This window comes from Monodon monoceros, unplaced genomic scaffold, assembly GCF_005190385.1.
Source record: "Monodon monoceros isolate NGI ecotype Baffin Bay Population unplaced genomic scaffold, NGI_Narwhal_1 Super_Scaffold_13, whole genome shotgun sequence".
Lineage (NCBI taxonomy): Eukaryota > Metazoa > Chordata > Mammalia > Artiodactyla > Monodontidae > Monodon > Monodon monoceros.
In genome coordinates this window covers 63,487,014-63,509,922 of record NW_021703769.1, presented here as the reverse complement: position 1 = coordinate 63,509,922, position 22,909 = coordinate 63,487,014, and the positions used below count along the sequence as shown (strand labels likewise).

Here is a 22,909-nt window from a genome sequence, read left to right as displayed (position 1 = left end):
TGGAAAATTCATGGCATAAAACTGGGGTGTCATGATGTCAACCCTGAATCTGCCATTTCATCGACTCCGCTCAAGTCCTTTGACTTCTCCTGGCCTCAGTTTATTCACCTATAAAATGAGGGCATTATTAAAATCCCTTCCAACTTTATAATCCGATTATGCCTCCTTTGCTATGTTCTTTCATTCCCTCAGAATCTGAAAAAATCCTTCTAAAGTCGACTGAATTCAGTTTCCTGAGGTAATACCCAACCGAGCCTGTTGTGAGAATAACACACAAAGCAGTTGCAGCCATAGAACCTGGAACGTGGTTATGTGCTCTATAAATGTTAACTGTACTCTCTAACACTATTATTTTGCCCCACGAGAATGTAAGCCCCATGAGAGCAGGGATCCTGTCGGTCTTGTTCACTTGCTGTTGTCCTGAACATCCGGACTGCTGTTCGCATACCTTCAATTGAATTAATAATAGTGTAAGCGTCCTGCCCCTTCAAAGTTTCCTTGACGACAAAATGGAGTCATTAAGATCCTTTCCAGTCTTACGACCTTAAGACTGCTGCTGTCATATCCCTCGCCTTGCTTCTAGAGTTTGAAAGCCCCGGAGGAAATCCGGACCACAGAGTAACGCAAAACGTACTTTGGAACTCCAGCCGGGAGCTCGGACCAGCCTCCGTTGCCTTGGCAGCTGCTACGCCCCGAGCTCTGGAGATCCTCGGCCCTGATTGGCTGGACCTCGGGCTCCTTCTACGGAAGTAGTCGCTGCCGCCATTGTGCGGCGCTCGTCCACTCGAAGGGTGTTAGCTGCGGCCCGCGCTTTGGGCTGTCGTTGTAGTTTCTTGGTTTCCTGTCCGCGGAGCCCGGCGGGACCGGGACTCCCGTCCGTGCCGGTGCGGGCGCCGGCATGTGGCTATGGGAGGAACAGGGGGGCCTCATGGGCCCCTTCTCCTTCCTGATGATGATGCTGCTGCTGGTGACGCGCAGTCCCTTCAATGCCTGCCTCTTCACCGGCAGCCTCTACCTCCTGCTGCGCCTCTTCAGCTTTGAGCCGGTGCCCTCCCGCAGGGCCATGCAGGTGCTCAAGCCCCGGGACCGCGTCTCCGCCATCGCCCACCGCGGCGGCGGCCACGACGCGCCCGAGAACACGCTGGCGGCCATTCGGCAGGTGAGTCCTACACTCCTCCCGTCCTTGCGCGCCTCCTGGGAGCTTGGACTTGTGCCTGTACTTCCGAAGGTTCCCCAGCTTTTTCATGATAGCCTTACCACTTCCCCATTTGTCCACAAGGAATACATTCAGGTGGCCCTGGATCCCTCTGAATTACGGAAAATCTCCAGACTTCAAGTGTTAATAGAACACTGCAAATACTTAACGTATTTGCTATGTGCCAGGTACTGAGGATGGTCATGAACAAGACAGAAAGGGTACTTGCTTTCACAGAGCTTGCATTGGAGTAGGGGAGACAGGTCTTAAATAAATAAACACATACATAAGGTACTTTAAGAAAGCGATGAGTGCAATGAAGAAATAGGGTTACCGAATAAGGAATGTCGGGAGGGTCATTTTAGGCAGAAATCCTGTCCGAAGAAGTGACCTTTGAACTGAGACCGGGATTATGAGGAGCCCGCCATGGATCTGGGGGGAAAGTGCTCCAGGAAAAGGGAACAGCAAGTGCAAAGGTCCTGAGGTGGGAATGATGTTGGAATCCTCATGTAACAGAATAGACAGTATATGACCTGACTTCAAGGGACAAAACAAAGGCTGGTGTGTGAATGAAGTAGGAAATGTGGCCAGGTTAAGTAGAGCCTTGGTCAGTCGTTAGCTAACATACTCTAAACGGATCACCTTCACAGCGGCTGTCTTTACTTGTCCTCCAAATTATCCAAATCATCTCCTTATCACCTTTCCCCGTGGTAAGACAACACTAGCAGGGGGACTCCTGATAATTTCTGCCTCCCCTTTCCACAGGGAGCTCTCGGCAGTCTCCGGACTTCATCATAATGACAGCTTGCGTAGTAAGAGAGCTTTGCAGTTGTCTAGGCACTTTTGCATATGTGGAAATATATCTGATCCTCTCATTTCTCTGAAACATTAAGTGGGTAGGAAAACTGGCTCAAACACACACAGCTCCTTTTCGAATTCAGCCTCCTGATTCCAAGTCCCAGTGCCCTTTGTCATAGATTAGAATACGTTCCAGGATGTAAAATTTGAACTGAATGTCCTTTCTTTGCCCAGCTAGGGACAGACAGTATTGTGTAATGAACAAGTTACTTAAGCACTCTGTGTCCCAGTCAGAGTCACGGGTAGGATGTAGCAAGCAAGGCACCCTAGGGTACCGCTCCTCACTCTAGTCCCAGCTCTGACCTTAAGTTTCCTCATCTGTAAAATGGGAATGATGTTAATATCCACCTAATCGGTTGTGATTCGATGAAATAGGCTACCTCACATTAAATGAGAAAGTATGTATGCGAAATACACATATACATATAGTGTGTCATATCCTGTTGTGTTGCAAGGGAATTACAGCTGAACTCCATTCATGTCTTGTATGTTTAGGTTGAACATGTCTTTTTTTTTGCGGTACGCGGGCCTCTCACTGTTGTGGCCTCTCCCGTTGCAGAGCACAGGCTCCGGACGCGCAGGCTCAGCGGCCATGGCTCACGGGCCCAGTCGCTCCACGGCATGTGGGATCTTCCCGGACCGGGGCATGAACCCGTGTCCCCTGCATCGGCAGGCGGACTCTCAACCACTGCGCCACTAGGGAAGCCCTGAACATGTCTTTAATATATGTAATTATGATAAATAACATTGCGCCAAGCTGATTCCTGGTTTTAAGAGGAAATGAGATGTAATTTAGCTTGTTCAAATACAAGGTCATTACCAATGAACGTTTTAGCCGTGACAGAATTTAGCTGCAGAAGACAAGGTCACGTCCTCCCTCTTGACTTCAAAAGAAATATGTAGTTTACTTCCTTCAAAGTTTGTTTTTTGTCCTGTTCTTTTTCACTTTGCTTGTTTGCAGCTCATAATTTATATTCTTAAACATTCTATTATGTGAAAAGTCAGGGAAGACATTCTGATAGTGGTAGAATTTCTGGTAGATTATGGAATAGATAGAGAAGGAAAAACTTGAGAGCGGTGAAATGAATGCATTCCAAAAACAGAGTCACGATTATAAACAGTGACAGAAGCATGAAATCAAACCCACAGCCCACTCCACAGAGGGGCCACAGTGCAGCTTTAAAAGTATAATTCAGATTATATCATGCCCATATTTAAAACCCTCCAGTGTTTTTTCTGTTGCAGTTAGGTAAAATCAAAACACCTTTCCATTTTGGACCTTTCTCAAAGCCCCAACTCCCTCTGTTTAAACCACCTTGGGTGTTTGTTAATGATGCTTTTGCCTTCATGTAATAGAGAATCTAACTTAAAATATTTCAAACAATAAGGGGACTATCTCACATAGCAAGAGGTGTGTGTGGGAGAGGTGACTTCCAGGATGGTTTATTCCGCTGTTCAATTTGTGATTGTGGAGGACACCGTTTCTACTGATCTATCTGCTCTGCCACCTGCAGCATATTTACTAGCCCTCATTGTAGTTGCCAGGTGGCCATTGCAGCCCCAGGACTCACATTCTTACATATCAGCATCCAGCCTCAAGAAAAGGCTCTACTCCCTCTTCCATAAGTCTTTCCCAAAAGTCAGTCAGTCTCTCTCACTCTCTCTGACAGACGCACACGGAGGGGTTGGGAATAGTCCACTTACAGCAGAGGAGAAAGCTGAACACTGGAGAAAGAACAGCTCTCTACCAGCAGGGAAGAAGAAAGGAAATAGATCTGGGTAGGCAATCAGTACTTTGTGGCTCCTTCCTACCTTGTGGCCTTTGTATTATATTTGCCATTTCTTCTACTTAGAAAACTCTTCCCCTGGATCTTTGTATTGTTGACTCCCTTTTATCACTAAGGTCTCAGCTCAAATGTCATATTCTTAAAGAGGCCTTCCCTGATTGCCTTGTCAGGTGCCTTGCCTTGCCACCTGACTTAACTTTCACATTACCCTCTATTTTCTTTTTCAAACATTTATCACTATCATAATACATGTAACATGTGTATAGTCTGTTTCTCCCCAGTAAAGTGTAAGATTCATGTTGCTTTTCTTTCTTGCTCACCACCCTCTCCTCACTGCTTAGAACAGTGCCTGATACATAGTAGACACTCAATAAATATTTGTTGGAAGAATTGTGATGTACAAATAAGCAATAAGCCCATCAGAAAAGATATTCAACATTATCAGCCACCAGAAAAATGCAGTTCAAAACCACAGTGAAAGACCACGTAATACCCACTAGGACAGCTGTAATCAAAAAGACAGACAGAAGTATTGGCGAGATTATGCAGCAGTTGGAACCTTCATGCACTGATGGTGGGAAACTAGTCTGTCGGTTCCTCAAAAGGTTAAATATAGGACTTCCCTGGTAGTGCAGTGGTTAAGAATCCACCTGCCAATGCAGGAGACACGGGTTCAAGCCCTGGTCCGGGAAGATTGCGGAGCAACTAAGCCCATGCGTCACAACTACTGAGCCTGTGCTCTAGAGCCCGCGAGCCACAACTACTGAAGCCCACCCGTCTAGAGCCAGTGTTCCACAACAAGAGAAGCCACTGCAATGAGAAGCCCGTGCACCGCAACTAGAGAAAGCCCACATGCAGCAATGAGGACCCAACACAGCCAATAATTAATTAATTAATTAATTTTTTAGAAAACGGTTAAAGATAGAATTACCATCTGAAGCAGCAATTTCACTCCTAGGTATATACTCAAAAGAATTGAAAACATGCATCACGCAAAAACTTGAACAGGATTGTTCATAGCATTATTCATAATAGCCAAAAAGTGGAAACAACAGAAATGTCCATCAGCTGTTGAAAGGATAAATAAAATGTGATATAGCCACACAATGGAATATTATTTAGCAAGAAAAATGAATGAAGTCCCCATACATGTTATAACATGAATGAACCTTGAAAGCAGTATGCTAAGTAAAAGAAGCTAGTCACAGAAGACTGCATATTATATAATTCTATTAAATAAAATGTCTCGAATAGGCAAAGCCATAGAGAAAGAAGTAGATTAGTAGTTGCCAGGGACTGGGAGGGTTGGAGAGAGAAGTGGGGACTGACTGCTAATGGGTATGGGGTTTCTTTTTGGGGTGATGAAGATGTTCAGAAAGCGATTGTAGTGATGGTTGCACAACTGCAAATATGCTGAAAACCATTGAATTGTACACTTTAAATGGATGAATTTTATGGTATGTGAATACTATGTCAAAAGTCATATAAGTATAATGACTTTATTAAAGCAGACACTTTTTAAATCAACTTTGTCAAAGTATAATTTACATACAATAAAAGATACATTTTCAGTATACAGTTTGATGAGTTTTGATAAATATTTACACCTGGGTAGCCACCACCTCAATCCATTTCCATCACCCTAGAATGTTCCTTTGTGTTCTCTTTGGAGTCAACCCCTACTCCTGCCTCTGCCCCAAGGCAATCATTGATCTGATTTCTCTAACTATACTACCCTATACTATTCTATTACTAAACTATTAGTATAGTTTCAAACTAACATCTTAAGTAAAATTTTAATAAATTACAGTATTTATGTAGACTAGTTTATGTGAAGTGTGTATGTTTAGAAGAAAAATACTATTATAAGAAACTTCTTGAAATAAGAGTATGAAGTATATACTAATATGTGAATCAGATTCAGGGGTTTATCTTTTTGCCTCTACGTAAAAGTATTGGGAAAGAAAGTTGAATGCAGTCATTAGAAGATCTGGTCTAAGAAGCTCTAGTATGGTGATTCTTTTATAGAACTTTTGTTTTTGGCCTTAATAAACTACACAGAAAAGACAAATAAATGAACTCATTACCTTTAGTATTCTTGCTAAAATACAGTGTCTCACCATTGTTATTTTTTGTTTTGTAGCCAAGTAACAATGGCCCTAATGGATAAAAGTATAATTGAACTGAATTACTAGCATCAAGGAATAAGGTTAACATTTGTATTACAGTGAGAGAGATGCACTGTGAATACTGGAAATGTGATCTTGTTTTATGTTATACAATATATAACCCATGTTGACTTACCAGTGCATTATTAAACTTAGAAAAGATATACCTTTTAATCTTATAAAAAGATGTACCTTTTAATCAGTGTAGATGTAAGCATTACATCTTATGTAATGACTTTTTCACCAAGGCATAAGTGTTTTTCTAGTCATAATAGCTTATATTGAGTGCCACCTCTGAGCCAGGCACCAAGCTTGGTGATTTACATACATTATTTCTAAATCCTCACAACTCTTAAGATCATTAAAGAAGTATCATCATAAAAATGATGAAACGGAGGCAAGAGTAATATTTGTAATTAGATGACATAGCCAGTTAGTGATGGAATTGGAATTTTTAGAGGGGGAAATCTTGGTCATATATGTGAAAATCAAACTTTGAAGCCTAGAAGAAAACAGTTGTTTATAAGTGGGGGTAAGAAAGGATTTAAATAAGATAGACAAATCTCCACCTATAAAGGACATAATTAATAAATTTGACTATTTTACAGTTAAAAACGTGTTAACAAAGCACAATAACAATGGCTAATGTGTATCGAATGCTTACTATGCACTAGTACAGTGCTGTATGTTGTTTATGGGTACTTAAGTGTGTAGTAAATATATAAGGACCTGTAAGGGAATGATATAGAAATTATGCACGTCCACTTGGCAGTTGCCTCTGGAGAAGAAGGGGGGAGGATTTTAGCTATATCTGTAGTGTGATAGTAAAGTCATGTGGTTAAGAGTGTAGCCTCTACCACGTCCTAGTTTGTGTAACCCAGAGCAAGTTTCTTAATCTCTCTCAGTTTCCTCATCTGAAAATGAGAATGTTAATAGTACTTCCTGAAGGGTTGTGAGGATCAAATGAGTTAATACATTTACAGCAGTTAGAATAGTGCCTGACAAATATAAAAGGCTCAATAAATAATATAGCTATTATTGTTTTAGGGCAGCAAGAGATTGAAGCAAATATGGCAAAACGTTAACATCCGTTAAGTCTTTTTTTTTGCTGTATACTACTATGTATGTTTGCAATGTATGTTTGCATAATTTTAAAAAAAATTAAAGTCTTGATCATAATGAATGTTTCACGTCTTCATTGTGACAAAGAAGCCAAGGAAGCAAATGTTGGATAGTGTGTCTCAGAGGAGCATGGCCCCTCAAACTTTATGTTCATGTTCTCTTTTTAGATAAATTCTTGTGCGCCTTATCAGGCTTACCAACTTGTTGGCCAACAGCCAGTGCTGCTCACATAAACAAAATCTAGCGTCCTCTAGAAGCAGCCTTGGTGTTTCTGCTCTAGAGGATGGAATTAAACCAGCAAAAACCAGACTCATCCTGTTTATGCCAAGGTAGTGCAATATCCAACTAATCAACAAACACAGGGGAATCATCAGAGATACTGCACCAAAGAGAGTGTAGGTAAACAGTGAAATGTGACTAAATATTTGTAATTGTAAGCCATTAATGGTCTGTATAGTTAAAGCAACCAGAGAAAACAAATTCCAGAAGTCTCCCCATCTGCCACTCTGAGAGTGAGAAAAGTGGGGAAATTGAAGTTTTTAAGGAATCCATAAGTGTGGACACTGAAGTAAGGTTAACATCCATGAAAAAGAGAAATAGGTTGGGTTGCTCTTCGGTATAGGAAGGGAATAGAATCAGTAAGAGAAACTGTCTACTTAGCCAGACCTGTTGGTCATCTTTAGTGTTTAGATTGCAAAATGACATCTGTGGCCACTTGACATTAATATCGTTGGTGTTTTTGTTAAGGCAGCTAAGAATGGAGCAACAGGCGTGGAGTTGGACCTTGAGTTTACTTCTGATGGGATTCCTGTCTTAATGCACGATAGCACAGTAGATAGGACAACTGATGGCACCGGTCGATTGTGTGATTTGACATTTGAACAAGTTAGGAAGCTTAATCCTGCAGCAAATCACAGATTAAGGTAAGTGGTGTATTGTCACCTAAACATATCTCTCAACTTGTGTTGGAGATCACAGAAAGACACTGGCACCTTCTAATTACATCTTCTGCTCCAGAAGAGTTGTTTTGTTGTGTTTTGTTTTCAGCTGTATACAGGTTTCCCAGGTAATGGGCAGGTGCCACGAACAACAGAAAGATGGCATGAATGCTTTTCAGCTTTTCCCACTGAGGCCAAATTTGGCTTCAGAATTATTCTCAAGACGATACTCTAACGTGACAATTACTTTGTACTGTCATATAAATTTATATATGTATATGTGGTGTGTGTGTGTATGTATATCAGAGCTAATCGTATAAGATGTTCCAGAAGAAAAGGGTTCTATGATCAAATAAGATCCAACACTATACTTTAGATATTCCCCTTGGGGATAAACAGTTCACGTCAATCAATTCTTGCCTTTAACTTAGTGTTTCTAAAATGTATATGACCACAGAACCCATGCCCTTCCCACCATTAACAACTATAAACACCTTGGAATTGGTATCTGGGTAATATACTTTGGAATGTGGTTATTTAAATCCCTCTCCTCTTGTCTTTGTAATACCGAAAAATGTGTTCTTACTGTAATTCATGTCGTATCAATTCTCTGGTCAATTTATTTGACCCAGTGATTAAACTGTAGTCCTCCCTAAAAGATGATTCAGACTTTATTTTCCTAGGAACTGAAAGAAATTAAAAGTCAGCCAAAGGAAGTCATACTTTAGAAAGAATATTGATAACACTTGAAAGTTCTGAGTCCAAGCTGCTGGAATTGCTCTCTGCTGTTACAGACATTTCATTGCTCAGCTGTAGGCAAGGGGAAGGCTGGTTTTAATATTACAGTGACACTGTAGCTAATAAGATGTCAAATTCAAAGTCAACACTTAATGCAAAAAATGCTTAGGGTCAGCGTCACCCTTAAAATACTCTAAGAAGGCATGGTATTGGAGCCAATTTACCATCTTAATGTCTTTAACCCAAGCAGTCTTTGTTCCATAGTTGAAAGGTTGCATTTTCTTTGCTTAAATACCAAATAATTGGCTTGTGTTTAGAGACTATGTTGTTGGAAAAGAAGGGAAAATTTCTGTCAGTGGGGTAAAATGCTCATCCTGAGAGGGGAGCATGGCAACTAAGACTAGCCGGAGGAATAGCAAATTCATGTCTCTGATTCCCAGGGAATAGTCACTGAATAGAGTGGCTGGCAGAATTTGCTGTACTATTTATCTTTATCTTTTTTAAAACCAATATCTTACAGTTGAATTAATACCGTTGAATTAGCATAAGTTAAATCATATAGAGTGAAATTTTGTTATTTGAGAAAAGCTGATTTCTTATGTGTCAGGCACTTAACTTTCCTTTTCTTTTTCAGAAACTTATGTATTAGAAAATTATTTATTTTAACCAGTTTCACTTAAATGCACAACCGTACAGTTAACAGATGTATATATAGCTAGGAATTTCTCCTGCGTAAGGTTCTATTAGGGAAAGTACAATCTTGAGTCTCTGAGTTCTCCAAAGATGGCATATACTCTGCCCTTTAGTGAGTAGAGTTACTAATTATATTATAAATCCAGTGACTGCCTAAAAAATAAATGATTTTTGTTGTTGCTGTTCTGTGGCCAAGAATATCTTTAACTTGGTTTAAAAACATATTATCCTTGGACTTTGGTATGGTTGGAGAAAGGAAGTTGGGGAAACACTCTTTTCCTTTGGTTGGGAGACATTTTTCAAATGTCTGTTTTACTAAACTTTTATCTTTTCCTTGTTCCTACAATGTACTATTCCTTTTCCCTCTCTTATAGGAATGATTTCCCTGATGAAAAGATTCCTACCCTGAGAGAAGCTGTTGCAGAGTGCCTAAACCGTAACCTCACAATCTTCTTTGATGTCAAAGGCCATGCAAATATGGTACAGTTTATACCATAGACTGCACTTTGGAAAAGACAGCTTTATTTAAGTGCTAGTTTGTTCCAAAATTAACTATATATTTTATTTTTTATATTCTTAAATTATTTTTACAAATTATATTTGCTTAATGGAAGTTTACATTGCAAAAATCCACATCTTCAAGGAAACAGTAAATTATGGAACCTTTTTAAACCTTTTAACCTTTGATGGAACCATTTAACAATCTCCAATATTCGACAACTAGCACAAAATAGAAGAGTCAGGTTTCTTTTATCTGCATGAAGCATTTACAAAAGATATTAAATGAACAGTAAAGAGGCACTTCTTTTTTTTTTTTTTTTTTTTTTTTCCCCAGTACGCGGGCCTCTCACTGTTGTGACCTCTCCCGTTGCGGAGCACAGGCTCCGGACGCGCAGGCTCAGCGGCCATGGCTCACGGGCCCAGCCGCTCCGCGGCACGTGGGATCTTCCCAGACCGGGGCACGAGCCCGTGTCCCCTGCATCGGCAGGCGGACTCTCAACCACTGCGCCACCAGGGAAGCCCAAGGAACAAGATTTTTAATGAGCACCTCGGGTTTTATTGATGATAACGGCCCATGTTTGGGAACCCTGATAGGTCTTACATTTCACCCATGGTGTACTGACCTTCATGATTATTTTCTTAGAATAAAGAGGGCTGAGGGAGGAGAAGAAATTTTTTTTTTTTCCAGCTATTTGAGCTTTCTGGTTGGGTGCTCACAGATGGTTTGGGCAGCATTGGGCAGAACATAGTGATCTAATTCACCAAAATGGGAGCATAGGGACTTCACTGGTGGCACAGTGGTTGGGAATCCACCTATCAATGCAGGGGACACTGGTTCAAGCTCTAGTCTAAGAAGATCCCACATGCCACGGGACAACTAAGCCCATGTGCCACAACTACTGAGCCCGCGCTCTAGAGCCTGTGAGCCACAACTACTGAGCCTGCATGCCACAACTACTGAAGCCCGCACGCCTAGAGCCCATGCTCTGCAACAAAGAGAAGCCACTGCAATGAGAATCCCGTGCACTGCAATGAAGAGTAGCTCCCACTTGCCGCAACTAGAGAAAGCCCGCCCACAGCAACGAAAACCCAACGCAGCCCCAAAAATTAATTAATTCATTAATTAATTTAAAAAATGGGAGTATAAAGGAACAAGTGTTGGCATTAAATTGGAGACGGTAGATAACAGGAGCCAAGATCCCGGGCTTTGGAGATTGTGATTAAACTCTCACCTACTACAGTGTAACCTTAACCTTGATAAGCTTCTGTTTCCTTATGGGCAAAATGGGAACAATGTAAGAAATGACCACATAGGGTTGTTGTGAGAATCAGATAAAGAATGTAGGTGAAGCATCACACATGGTGCATGTTAGTTCACAACAAGAAAACGACTTCGGCTCTATAGCTCACACTCTGTGATATTAGTGAAGGGAAGCATGAGATGAATAATTTCTATGTTCTTTTTTATTTTGGGGAATGCATTTAGTTGCTTATATTTGGTTATAGGTTATGTGTGACTTTCCAAAAATTAGGGGTATTTCAAGAATTATGATGTAGCAACATTACATTCCACCTAACGTCTGGTCATCTCTGTTGTTAGCTGCTACTGTTGCTCAGTGGCCAAATCTGTTAATTCACTAGAGGTTACAAACTATCAGTATTTTAATTCTATCACTTCTTCATTTGGTAGCTGGTCTACTGCAAAAAGAAACTTCTGCTTTTCTTGGGAAGAGTTGGGAGACTCTCCCCAGTTTCTCCCTTGTCCCATTGCTTCTCCCTCCCTGTTGATGATGGATGACGTTTCTTCTTAGTCGCCTAGACTGAGAAAATCTACCCTCTCTAGTTTGCAGACTGGTTGACTCCCACTTCAGCTAGGAAAGGCAGAGGGAAATAGAGTTGTGGGTATAAAAGGACCTATCCTAGTGGCTAAACTAGAGTATAAGGAAAAGATTTTAAAATTTTGCTTCCAACCTCCACTGGCCTGTAGTCTGCCATACTTTTCCAAAGTATGACAAAAGGAGGTGAGCCTCTCAACAAAATAGTAAAGCAGCAGTACCCCAGCTTCTTCCTTATCTGCTGATTTGAGTTTAAAATGCATCCTAGTGGATAAAGCAACCTACCAAAATTCCTTTTCACATCCCCATATATTAGTAAACTTCTGATTTACTTAATAGAGTTGTACTTATATATAGTAGTTACTGGTTGGGACTACATTTTAATAGATTTTAAATACATGAATCTCTTTTACAGGCTACTGATGCTCTAAAGAAAGTATATATGGAGTTTCCTCAACTATACAATAATAGTATTGTCTGCTCTTTCTTGCCAGAAGTTATCTATAAGGTAAAATTCTGGATTTTTGTTGTATATAATATTATGTTAGTTGGTGGTAATAATAGCAGTGGGCTAAATAAGCATAAGATAGATGCCCGTTAGACTGAACTGAATTAAGAAACTTCTCTTTTTTTTGAATTTTATTATTATTTTTTATACAGCTGGTTCTTATTAGTTATCTATTTTATACATATTAGTGTATAGATGTCAATCCCAGTCTCCCAATTCATCCCACCACCCCCACCCCCCACCCCACCCCACCCCCTTTCCCCCCTTGGTGTCCATACGTTTGTTCTCTACATCTGTGAAGAGACTCCTCTTTTAAATTAACAAAAATGCAGGAAGGGGAAAGTACTCGTACGCTGTTTTAAAATACCATGATTCCTTTTTAGCTCCTTCTTTCATGTTGTTTATAGGCTCATTCAGATTACTTTGGAAACATTCTCAGAACAGAATGAATTGTATATTTCTGTGTCTCACTAAGTAACAGCAGAATATACCTTTTTAAAAAATAAGTCTTATAGAGAATTTAAAATATACATAATTTGAAATATGCAAATACATAGATACTACACAGCAAGCCCTCCTTTAACCATAATCCAGCTTGTTTCATCCATAACCCCATTTATCCCCAGAGTTATTTTTTTTAATAGATCTTTATTGGAGTATAATTGCTTCACAATACTATGTTAGTTTCTGTTGCACAACAAAGCGAATCAGCCATATGCACACGTATGTCCCCATATCCCCTCCCTTTTGAGCCTCCCTCCATCCTCCCTATCCCACCCCTCTAGGTCATCTCAAAACACCAAGGCAATCTCCCTGTGCTATGCTGCTGCTTCCCACCACCCAACTATTTTACATTCAGTAGTGTATATACGTCAATGCTACTCTCACTTCACCCCAGCTTTGCCCTCCCACCGCATGTCCTCAAGTCCATTCTCTACATCTACCTCTTTATTTCTGCCCTGCAAGTAGGTTAATCAGTACCTTTTTTTTTAAAATTCCATTTATGTGCATTGGCATACAGTATTTGTTTTTCTCTTTCTGATTTATTCACTCTGTACGACAGACTCTAGGTCCATCCACCTCACTACAAATAACTCAATTTCGTTTCTTTTTTATGGCTGAGTAATATTCCATTGTATATATGTGCCACATCTTCTTTATCCATTCATCTGTCGATGGACATTTAGGTTGGTTACATGTCCTGGCTATTGTAAACAGTGCTGCACTGAACATTGTGGTACATGTCTCTTTCTGAATTATGGTTTTCTCAGGGTATATGCCCAGTAGTGGGATTGCTGGGTGATATGGTAGTTCTATTTTTAGTTTTTTAAGGAACCTCCATACTGTTTTCCATGGTGATTGTATCAATTTACATTCCCACCAACAGTGCAGGAGGGTTCCCTTTTCACCACACCCTTTCCAGCATTTATTGTTTCTAGATTTTTTGATGATGGCCATTCTGACCAGCATGAGGTGATACCTCATTGTAGTTCTGATTTGCATTTCTCTAATAATTAGTGATGTTGAGCATCTTTTCATGTGCCTCTTGGCCATCTGTATGTCTTCCTTGGTGAAATGTCTATTTAGGTCTTCCCGCCCATTTTTTAACTGGATTGTTTGTTATTTTGATATTGAGCTCCATGAACTGTTTGTATATTTTGGAGATTAATCCTTTGTCTATTGTTTCATTTGCAAATATTTCCTCCCATTCTGAGGGTTGTCTTTTGTCTTGTTTATGGTTTCCTTTGCTGTGCAAAAGCTTTTAAGTTTAATTAAGTCCCATTTGTTTATTTTTGTTTTTATTTCTGTTACTCTAGGAGGTGGATCAAAAAAGAACCTGATGTGGTTTATGTCAAAGAGTGTTTTTCGTATGTTTTCCTCTAAGAATTTTATAGTGTCTGGTCTTACATTTAAGTCTCTAATCCATTTTGAGTTTATTTTTGTGTATGGTGTTAGGGAGTGTTCTAATTTCATTCTTTTCCATGTAGCTGTCCAGTTTTCCCAGCACCACATATTGAAGAGGCTGTCTTTTCTCCATTGTATATTCTTGCCTCCTTTGTCATAAATTAGGTGCCCATGTGTGCGTGGGTTTATCTCTGGACATTCTGTCTTGTACCATTGATTTATATTTCTGTTTTTGAGCCAGTACCATACTGTCTTGATTACTGTAGGTCTGTGGTATAGTTTGAAGTCAGGGAACCTGATTCCTCCAACTCCGTTTTTCTTTCTCAAGATTGCTTTGGCTATTAGGCTATTCCTTTGGCTATTTGTCTTTTGTGTTTCCATACGAATTGTAAAATTTTTTGTTCTAATTCGTGAAGAATGCCATTGGTAGTTTGATGGGGATTGCATTGAATCTGTAGATTGCTTTGGATAGTATAGTCATTTTCACAATATTGATTCTTCCAATCCAAGAACATGGTATATTTTTCCATCTGATTATGTCATCTTTGATTTCTTTCATTAGTGTTTTATAGTTTTCTGAGTACAAGTCTTGCCTCCTTAGGCAGGTTTATTCCTAGGTATTTTATTCTTTTTGTTGCAATGGTAAATAGAAATGTTTACTTAATTTCTCTTTCTGATTTTTCGTTGTTGGTGTATAGAAATGCCAGAGATTTCTGTGCATTAATTTTGTATCCTGAAACCTTACCAAATTCATTGATTAGTTCTAGTAGTTTTTTGGTGGCATCTTTAGGATTTTCTATGTACAGTATCATGTCATTGGCACACAGTGACAGTTTTACTTCTTCTTTTCCAATTTGTATTCCTTTTATTTCTTTTTCTTCTCTGATTGCTGTGGCTAGGACTTCCAAAACTATGTTGAATAAGCGTGGCAAGAGTGGACATCCTTGTCTTGTTCCTGATCTCAGTGATAATGCTTTCAGTTTTTCACCATTGAGTATGATGCTTGCTGTGGGTTTGTCATATATGGCCTTTATTATGTTGAGGTAGGTTCCCTCTGTGCCCATTTTCTGGAGAGTTTTTATCATAAATGGCTGTTGAATTTTGTCAAAAGCTTTTTCTGCATCTATTGAGATGATCATATGGTTTTTGTTCCTTAATTTGTTAATGTGGTGTACCACATTGATTGATTTGCATATACTGAAGAATCCTTGCATCCCTGGGATAAGTCCCACTCCATCATGGTGTATGATCCTTTTAATGTGTTGTTGGATTCTGTTTGCTAGTACTTTGTTCATGATATTTGCATCTATGTTCATCAGTGATATTGGGCTATAATAACCTTTTTGTGTGATGTCTTTTTCTGGTTTCGGTATCAGGGTGATGGTGGCTTCATTGAATGAATTTGGGAGTGTTTCTCCCTCTGCAATTTTTTGGAAGTGCTTGAGAAGGATTGGTGTTAGCTCTTCTCTAAATGTTTTATAGAATTCGCTTGTGAAGCCATCTGGTCCTGGACTTTTGTTTGTTGGAAGATTTTTAATTATGGTTTCAATTTCATTACTTGTGATAGTTCTGTTTATATTTTCTAATTCCTCCTGGTTCAGTCTTGGAAGGTTATACCTTTCCAAGAATTTGTCCATTTCTTCGTGGATGTCCATTTTGTTGGTGTATAGTTGTTTGTAGTAGTCTCTTATCCTTTGTATTTCTGCAGTGTCAGTTGTGATTTCTCCTTTTCCATTTCTAATTTTATTGATTTGCGTCCTCTCCCTTTTTTTCTTGATGAGTCTGGCTAAGGGTATATCAATTTTGTTTATCTTCTCAAAGAACCAGCTCTTAGTTTTATTGATCTTTGCTATTGTTTTCTTCATTTCTATTTCGTTTATTTCTGCTCTGATCTTTATGATTTCTTTCCTTCTACCGACTTTGGGTTTTCTTTGTTCTTCTTTCTCTAGTTGTTTTAAGTGTAGGGTTAGATTGTTTATTTGAGATTTTTCTTTTTTCTTGAGGTGAGATTGAATTGCTATAAATTACCGTCTTAGAACTGCTTTTGCTGCATCCCGTAGGTTTTGGGTTGTCATGATTTCATTGTCATTTGTTTCTATGTATCTTTTTATTTCTTCTTTGATTTCTTCAGTGATCTCTTGGTTATTTAGTAGTGCACTGTTTAGCCTCTATGTATTTGTGTTTTTTACAGTTTTTTTCCTGTAATTGATTTCCAATCTCATAAGGTTGTGGTCAGAAAAGATGCTTGATACGATTTCAATTTTCTTAAATTTTCCAAGGCTTGATTTATGATCCAAGATGTGATCTGTCCTGGAGAATGTTCCATGTGCACTTGAGAAGAAAGTGTATTCTGCCACTTTTGGGTGGAAGGTTCTATAAATATCAATTAGATCTATCTGGTCTATTGTTTCATTTAAAGTTTGTGTTTCCTTATTTATTTTCCGTTTGGATGATCTGTCCATTGGTGTAAGTGGGGTGTTAAAGACTCCCACTATTATTGTGTTACTTTCTATTTCTCCTTTCATGGTTGTTAGCATTTGCCTTATATATTGAGGTGCTCCTATGCGTAAACATTTATAATTGTTATATCTTCTTCTTGTATTGATCCCTTGATCATTATGTGGTGTCCCTCCTTATCTCTTGTAACAGTCTTTATCTTAAAGTCTGTTTTATCTGATACGAGAATTGCTACTCCAGCTTTCTTTTGATTTCCATCTGCATGGGATATCTTTTTCCATCCCTTCACTTTCAGTCTGTATGTGTCTCTAGGTCTGAAGTGGGTCTCTTGTAGACAGGATATATATGGATCTTGTTTTTGTATCCATTCAGCCAGTCTGTGTCTTTTGGTTGGGGCATTTAATCTATTTACATTCAAGGTTGTTATCAATATGTATGTTCCTATTCCATTTTCTTAATTATTTTGGGTTTGTTTTTGTGGTCTTCTTCTGTTGTGTTTCCTGCCTAGAGAAGTTTCTTTAGCATTTGTTGTAAAGCTGGTTTGGTGGTGCTGAATCCTCTTAGCTTTTGCTTGTCTGAAAAGCTTTTGACTTCTCCATCGAATCTGAATGAGATCCTTGCTGGGTAGAGTAACCTTGGTTGTAGGTTTTTCTCTTTCATCACTTTAAGTATATCCTGCCACTCCCTTCTGGCCTGCAGAGTTTCTGTTGAAAAATCAGCTGATAACCTTAAGGGGATTCCTTTGTATGTTATTCTTTGTTTTTCCCTTGCTGCTTTTTATATTTTTTCTTTGAATTTAATTTTTGTTAGTTTGATTAATGTCTTGGTGTGCTTTTCCTAGGGTTTATCCTGTATGGGACTCTGTGCTTCCTGGACTTGGGTGACTATTTCCTTTCCCATATTAGGGAAGTTTTCGACATAATCTGTTCAAATATTTTCTCAGACCATTTCTTTTTCTCTTCTTCTGGGACCCCTGTAATTCAAATTTGGTGCGTTTAGTGTTGTCCCAGAGGTCTCTGAGATTGTCTTTGATTCTTTTCATTCTTTTTTCTTTATTCTGCTCCTTGGCAGTTATTTCCACCATTTTGTCTTCCAGCTCACTTATTCGTTCTTCTGCCTCAGTTATTCTGTTATTGATTCCTTCTAGTGTATTTTTCATTTCCGTTACTGTGTTGTTCATCTCTGTTTGTTTGTTCTTTAGTTCTTCTAGATCTTTGTTACACATTTCTTGTATTTTCTCAATCCGTGTCTCCATTCTATTTCTGAGATTCTGGATCATCTTTACTATTATTACTCTGAATTCTTTTTCTGGTAGATTGCCTATTTCCTCTTCATTTATTTGGTCTTGTAGGTTTTTACCTTGCTCCTTCATGACACATTTTTTTGCCATCTCTCTTTTTTTTTTTTGATGGGTGGGATCGTGTTCCTGTCTCACTGGTTGTTTGGCCTGAGGCTTCCAACACTGGAGTTTGTAGGCTGTTGGGTAGAGCTGGGTCTTGGTGCTGAGATGAGGACCTCTGGGAGACCTCACTCCGATGAATATTCCCTGGAGTCTGAGGTTCTCTGTTAGTCCGGTGGTTCGGACTCGGAGCTCCCACTGCAGGAGCTTCAGCCCAACCCCGGGCTCGTGAACCAAGATCCTGTGAGCCGCGTGGGGTGGCAAAAAAGAGAGAGAGAACAATAACAAAGTAAAAAATAAAATTAGACTAGGAAACTACCAGATATGTTAGAAAGAATATAAAAATTAAAATATAGATGAATCAACAACTGGAAGGTACATCAGTACCACAATACTAAAAAAGAGGAGGAGGGAAAATTTAAAAAAAGGGGCTGGGGGGAAGGCCTTGGCTGTGGGGGGCGGGGCCTAAGCAAGGGCGAGGTTTGGGCGGTGGGCAGGGCCTGTGCTCAGGACCCACAGGGCTGGAAAAGGCCCTGGGGGCTGTGGGGGATGGGGCTTAGGCTCAAGGAACAGAAGGGGCCCAGGCGAGTCCCCTACCCCTGGTCTCAGAGGGCGGGGGATCTCACCTGGAAACCCAGCAGGCTTCCTGGGCTCGAGTGGGTGGGGCCCTCCTCTCCTCTCCTGCTCCTCTGGTCTGGGAGGGCCCCTCCCACCTGCCTCTCCTGATCTCCCTGACCTCCCTCCTATGCCCCCAAGGACCCATGCGGCCTGGAGGGGGCTTTGGAGGGCAGGGGATCAGCGTGGGAGCCCAGCAGACTCCTCAGGCCCGAGTGGGCCAGTCAATCACCCTCCACTCCTCTCCCCTCCTCCTGGAGGGCCCCTCCTGCCTACTTCTCCTGATCTCCCCAGCCTCAGGGGCGCAGATCCTGTCTGTCCTCCACTTCTCCTCCCCTCTCAGTCCCCGTACATCCTACCGGTTCACTTTGGGGTTCCTTCCGTCTCCTTGGGCGTCAGAGTTCCCCACCAGCAGCCGGCAGGCACCCTCGTTGTGGGGAGAAGCTAACTCCGCATCTTCCCACACTGCTGTCTTGACTCCGCCTCCTCCCCAGGGTTATTTTGAAGCAGATTCCAGTTATATCATTTTATCCATGAAAATTACATTAAGTATCTTTAAAAAGTGATTCCTTTTTTTTTTTTAACCTAACCACAATACCATTATCCCATCTAAAACCACTAACAAGAAGTCCTTAAGATCATCAAATATCCAGTGTATAAATCCCCCTTGTCATGTATTTATTGAAGAAATTAGGTTGTTTTGTAGAGTTTATTTAACAAAGTCTGGATTTTGCTAATTATGCCATGGTACAATTTAACACATTCATCTCCTCTGTATATTTCCTATGAATTGGTAGAGTTGAAGGCTTGATCAGGTTAGGTTCAGTTATTCTTGGCAAGGTAATTCCTTAGGCAAGGGTCTTCTTCCATCAGGGGGCGCATACTGCCGGGTTGTCTCGTCACGTTGTCAGCAGCTGTTACTGATGCCAGTGGCCGGCTCTGGCAGTTTACTAGGGGTTTTATTTTTATTTTTAATATTTATTTATCCATTTATTTATTTGGCTGCGCCGGGTCTTAGTTGCAGCACACGGGATCTTTAGTTGCAGCATGTGGGATTGAGTTCCCTGACCAGGGATCGAACCCGGGCCCCCTGCATTGGGAATGTGGAGTCTTAGCCACTGGACCACCAGGGAAGTCCCTCCTAGGGGTTTCAAAGTGTCAATATTTTAAGTCTGTCATTTCTTGTTCATGTATTACCTAGAGGGAATACTTCTATAAAGAGGATCTCATCTACTGTTTAGCTATCCAATAGGCAAATAAATGCTTAATCCTGTCCTTTATTTACCAGTTTCCAAAATAATGAGTTGGTTCTTCAACAGTGACCAACACAGCATGTATTTAAAATTTTGCAGTAAGGGTGGAGCCTACTGGGATATAAACTGTCATTGAGATGAATAGTGCCCTGGGACTTCTAGACATTTGGATCAGTGTTTCCCAAACTTCCTTGACCAGAGGCCTTTAAAATGTGTGATGCCTTTTCCAGAGGACCATAGAGCACAGACTAAGAGAATTCCATCCATATCCCCCATTTGTCCGTTGCTCTGTCCTTGTCCCTGCCCCCACTTCTCTCCCTTCTCACCCCATTTCCCCGCCCCCCACAACTTTTTTCAGCCATCTTTTCTAAAAAGGATCAAAAACTAACCAGCCCACCTTGAAATGATCATGGTTCCATCTTCACTGTGTTCTAATTATCTCTGGCCATAATTTAAATCAATATCCAATTGAAAGTTACTCTCTGTGACATTATTAAAATTTGACCCTGACGTTATAGTGTTCTCATTTTAAAGATAGTATTGCAGTTCTTTTAGGATTGTGGAGGAAGGGTTCTCATTTATACTATATATTAAATGCTTTACATTCAACACCTTATTTTCTCAAAGGGTTTGTGATGGAGCATTTATTTAGTAGACATCGGGGGCAGCATACCTCCTTGTACAGACTGAGTACATTGGCTAAATCTAACGAACAAATGAGAAGTATTGGCCTTAAGATACGATAATTGCTTTATTTTCCAAAATTCCTTTCAGATGAGACAAGCAGATCAGAATGTAGTAACAGCTTTAATTCACAGACCTTGGAGCCTTAGCCATACAGGAGATGGGAAACCACGCTTTGCTACTTTCTGGAAACAGTCCATGTTTGTGGCATTGGACATTTTGCTCGATTGGAGTATGCATAATATCTTGTGGTACTTGTGTGGAATTTCAGCTTTCCTCATACAAAAGGATTTTGTATCTCCGTAAGTTGGAAGCTTTTTTTTATCTTCTGATACATTTCCTGAATGTTCTTCTTGAAAAGGGAGGATTAACAGTGGACACCTGGATTGGTTCCCACCCACGAAGCCCACCATGCCTTTATTAAGTTGAAATGCCACTAGCTTCTTAGGTGGGAAGAGTTTAGGCATATTTCACTGTTTCCAAAACAAGTTGATCAAATATTCTTAGGTTTTAGTGCATTTTAAAGAAAAAATAAACGTGCCAAACTATGACGTCAGAGACGGAGAGATTGTATTTCCTTGTGATTGGCTCCCTTTAAAAACCAACATAGGATCTAGGGCAGAACCACAATGAAGAGGTCTTGTGGGCACCTACCTCATCCATCCCAACTTTCCTTCTGCTCCCCTATATATTACAGGCTCTACTCCATTGCTCCCAGGAAACTTTCCATTCCCTAACCTGCTAGCAATCTCTGAATCTTTATTTTGGCAATTTTATAGCTGTGTATTTCAGGTGGTTACAGTTGTAAGTTTCATATTATTTCAGGCATGTGTGCGTTCAGTTCAATAAGTATTTGTTGTATGCCTGCAGTATTGCAAGGTACTGTATGAAGAAGCTGAAGATGCTGTGGTAAAGAAGGAAAGCCACAGTCTGCCCTCATGGAGTTTATAGTCAAGTGGAAGAGATAAATGCTAATCAAATAAGGATCCAGTAAACATAAAATTAGAGCTAAGATAAATGCTGTGTAAGAGAGAACAGTGCACATATGCTGTTTAATTTGTCCTAGTCAAGGGAGTCAGGGAGAACATCCCCAAGGAAGTAACAGCTGAGCTAAGATCTGAAGGGTGCGTAGGAAATGAGGGGATTGGGGGTGGAGGTCCAAGTCAGAGGGGAAGACACGTGCAAAAGTGCTGTGGCAGGAAGGAGCCTGGTTCTTTCAAGGAACTGCAGGAAAAATCAGTACACACACAGAGTACAGCACAGAAAAGAACGGGGGAGTGTGGTGTAAGATGAGGCCAAAGAGACAGGTGGGACTAGGCTAGGTACCGCCTCCGGTAGGGGTTCGGGGTGGGGGGTCTTCAGCAAGTGGCTGAAGTGTTGAAAGCCGCAGCGGCGTGGTGGAGGTGCTCGTGCTGGGTTTGGAACACCCTCTGGCTGCAGTGCGGAGGCCAGTTACGAGGCTCCTTCTGGGGCTGTTAGTACTCAGCGAACACCATATTTAGTGACCGTTGTAGATTCCTGAGACAAGTGGCATTATTCTAACAAGGTTGGTTTTTCCTCTTTCTCCAGGGACTACTTGAAGAAGTGGTCAGCTAAAGGCATTCAGGTTGTTGCTTGGACTGTTAATACTTTTGATGAAAAAAGTTACTATGAATCCCATCTTGGTTCCAGCTATATCACCGACAGCATGTTGGAAGACTGCACACCTCACTTCTAGACTTTTCCCCCAGGGAGGAAGCACGGGTAGAGAAACTGCCTGCTGGCCTCATGGAGGAATATCAGCACACCCAAGCCCTTGCGGGATCAGTCCCACAAGCAGTAGTCGGTGACTGGGTATTTACCTGAACCAGAGCAAAACCCGGTGTTGCCGCCATGCTCCATGAAATGCCTGAGTTCAAAACCGATGCTCTTGAAAGTCTGGGTTTGCAGAAAGGCACAACACTCTTGCCCCAACCTGAGGCACGCACTGAAGCCCGGTGAAGATAAGCACAGACTGAATCGTGCGCTTTGGGGGTGCAGATGCAAATGCATGGGAAACGCATGATCACTCAGAGTTGACGTTTTAAAACTTGACACACTTACATAACTTTACTTATTTAAAATATTTGTATCCAGCTATGTTATCAATGTACTGTAGACATCAAACTTGTGACCATACTAATAAAATCATTAAAAGGAGCACTAAGGGAAAACCGTGTACCAAGCATCATATCCTAAGACATAAAGAATTTAAGGGAGCTGCTGTTTCCAATC

The 22,909-nt window shown here is 40.6% G+C and overlaps 1 protein-coding gene across 4 annotated transcripts; it reads left to right on the top strand.

The window, feature by feature from the left end:
* The first annotated feature begins 754 nt into the window (after positions 1–754).
* On the top strand, positions 755–22,845 carry GDE1 (glycerophosphodiester phosphodiesterase 1). 4 transcript variants are annotated; one of them, XM_029219287.1, is made up of 7 exons: positions 780–1,159; positions 3,724–3,832; positions 7,882–8,053; positions 9,874–9,979; positions 12,251–12,343; positions 20,747–20,958; positions 22,226–22,838. In XM_029219287.1, exons 1-7 carry the CDS (start codon positions 899–901, stop codon positions 22,371–22,373), a joined length of 1,101 nt encoding a protein of 366 aa, XP_029075120.1. In that variant the 5' UTR covers positions 780–898; the 3' UTR covers positions 22,374–22,838. The 4 variants fall into 4 exon arrangements, with proteins under 4 accessions (XP_029075116.1, XP_029075120.1, XP_029075118.1 ...); XM_029219283.1 differs by lacking the exon at positions 3,724–3,832 and having other exon boundaries at positions 755–1,159; positions 7,878–8,053; positions 22,226–22,845; XM_029219285.1 differs by lacking the exon at positions 3,724–3,832 and having other exon boundaries at positions 953–1,159.
* The last annotated feature ends 64 nt before the right edge of the window (positions 22,846–22,909 follow it).

What these genes read in the sequence shown, in the direction of transcription:
- GDE1 (XM_029219287.1), top strand. Translation starts at nt 899, where the DNA reads ATGTGGCTATGGGAGGAACAGGGGGGCCTCATGGGCCCCTTCTCCTTC. An exon ending in GCAGCAAATCACAGATTAAG is followed by an intron (nt 8,054 to 9,873) that starts GTAAGTGGTGTA and finishes CCTCTCTTATAG; the next exon opens with GAATGATTTCCCTGATGAAA. An exon ending in CAAAAGGATTTTGTATCTCC is followed by an intron (nt 20,959 to 22,225) that starts GTAAGTTGGAAG and finishes CTCTTTCTCCAG; the next exon opens with GGACTACTTGAAGAAGTGGT.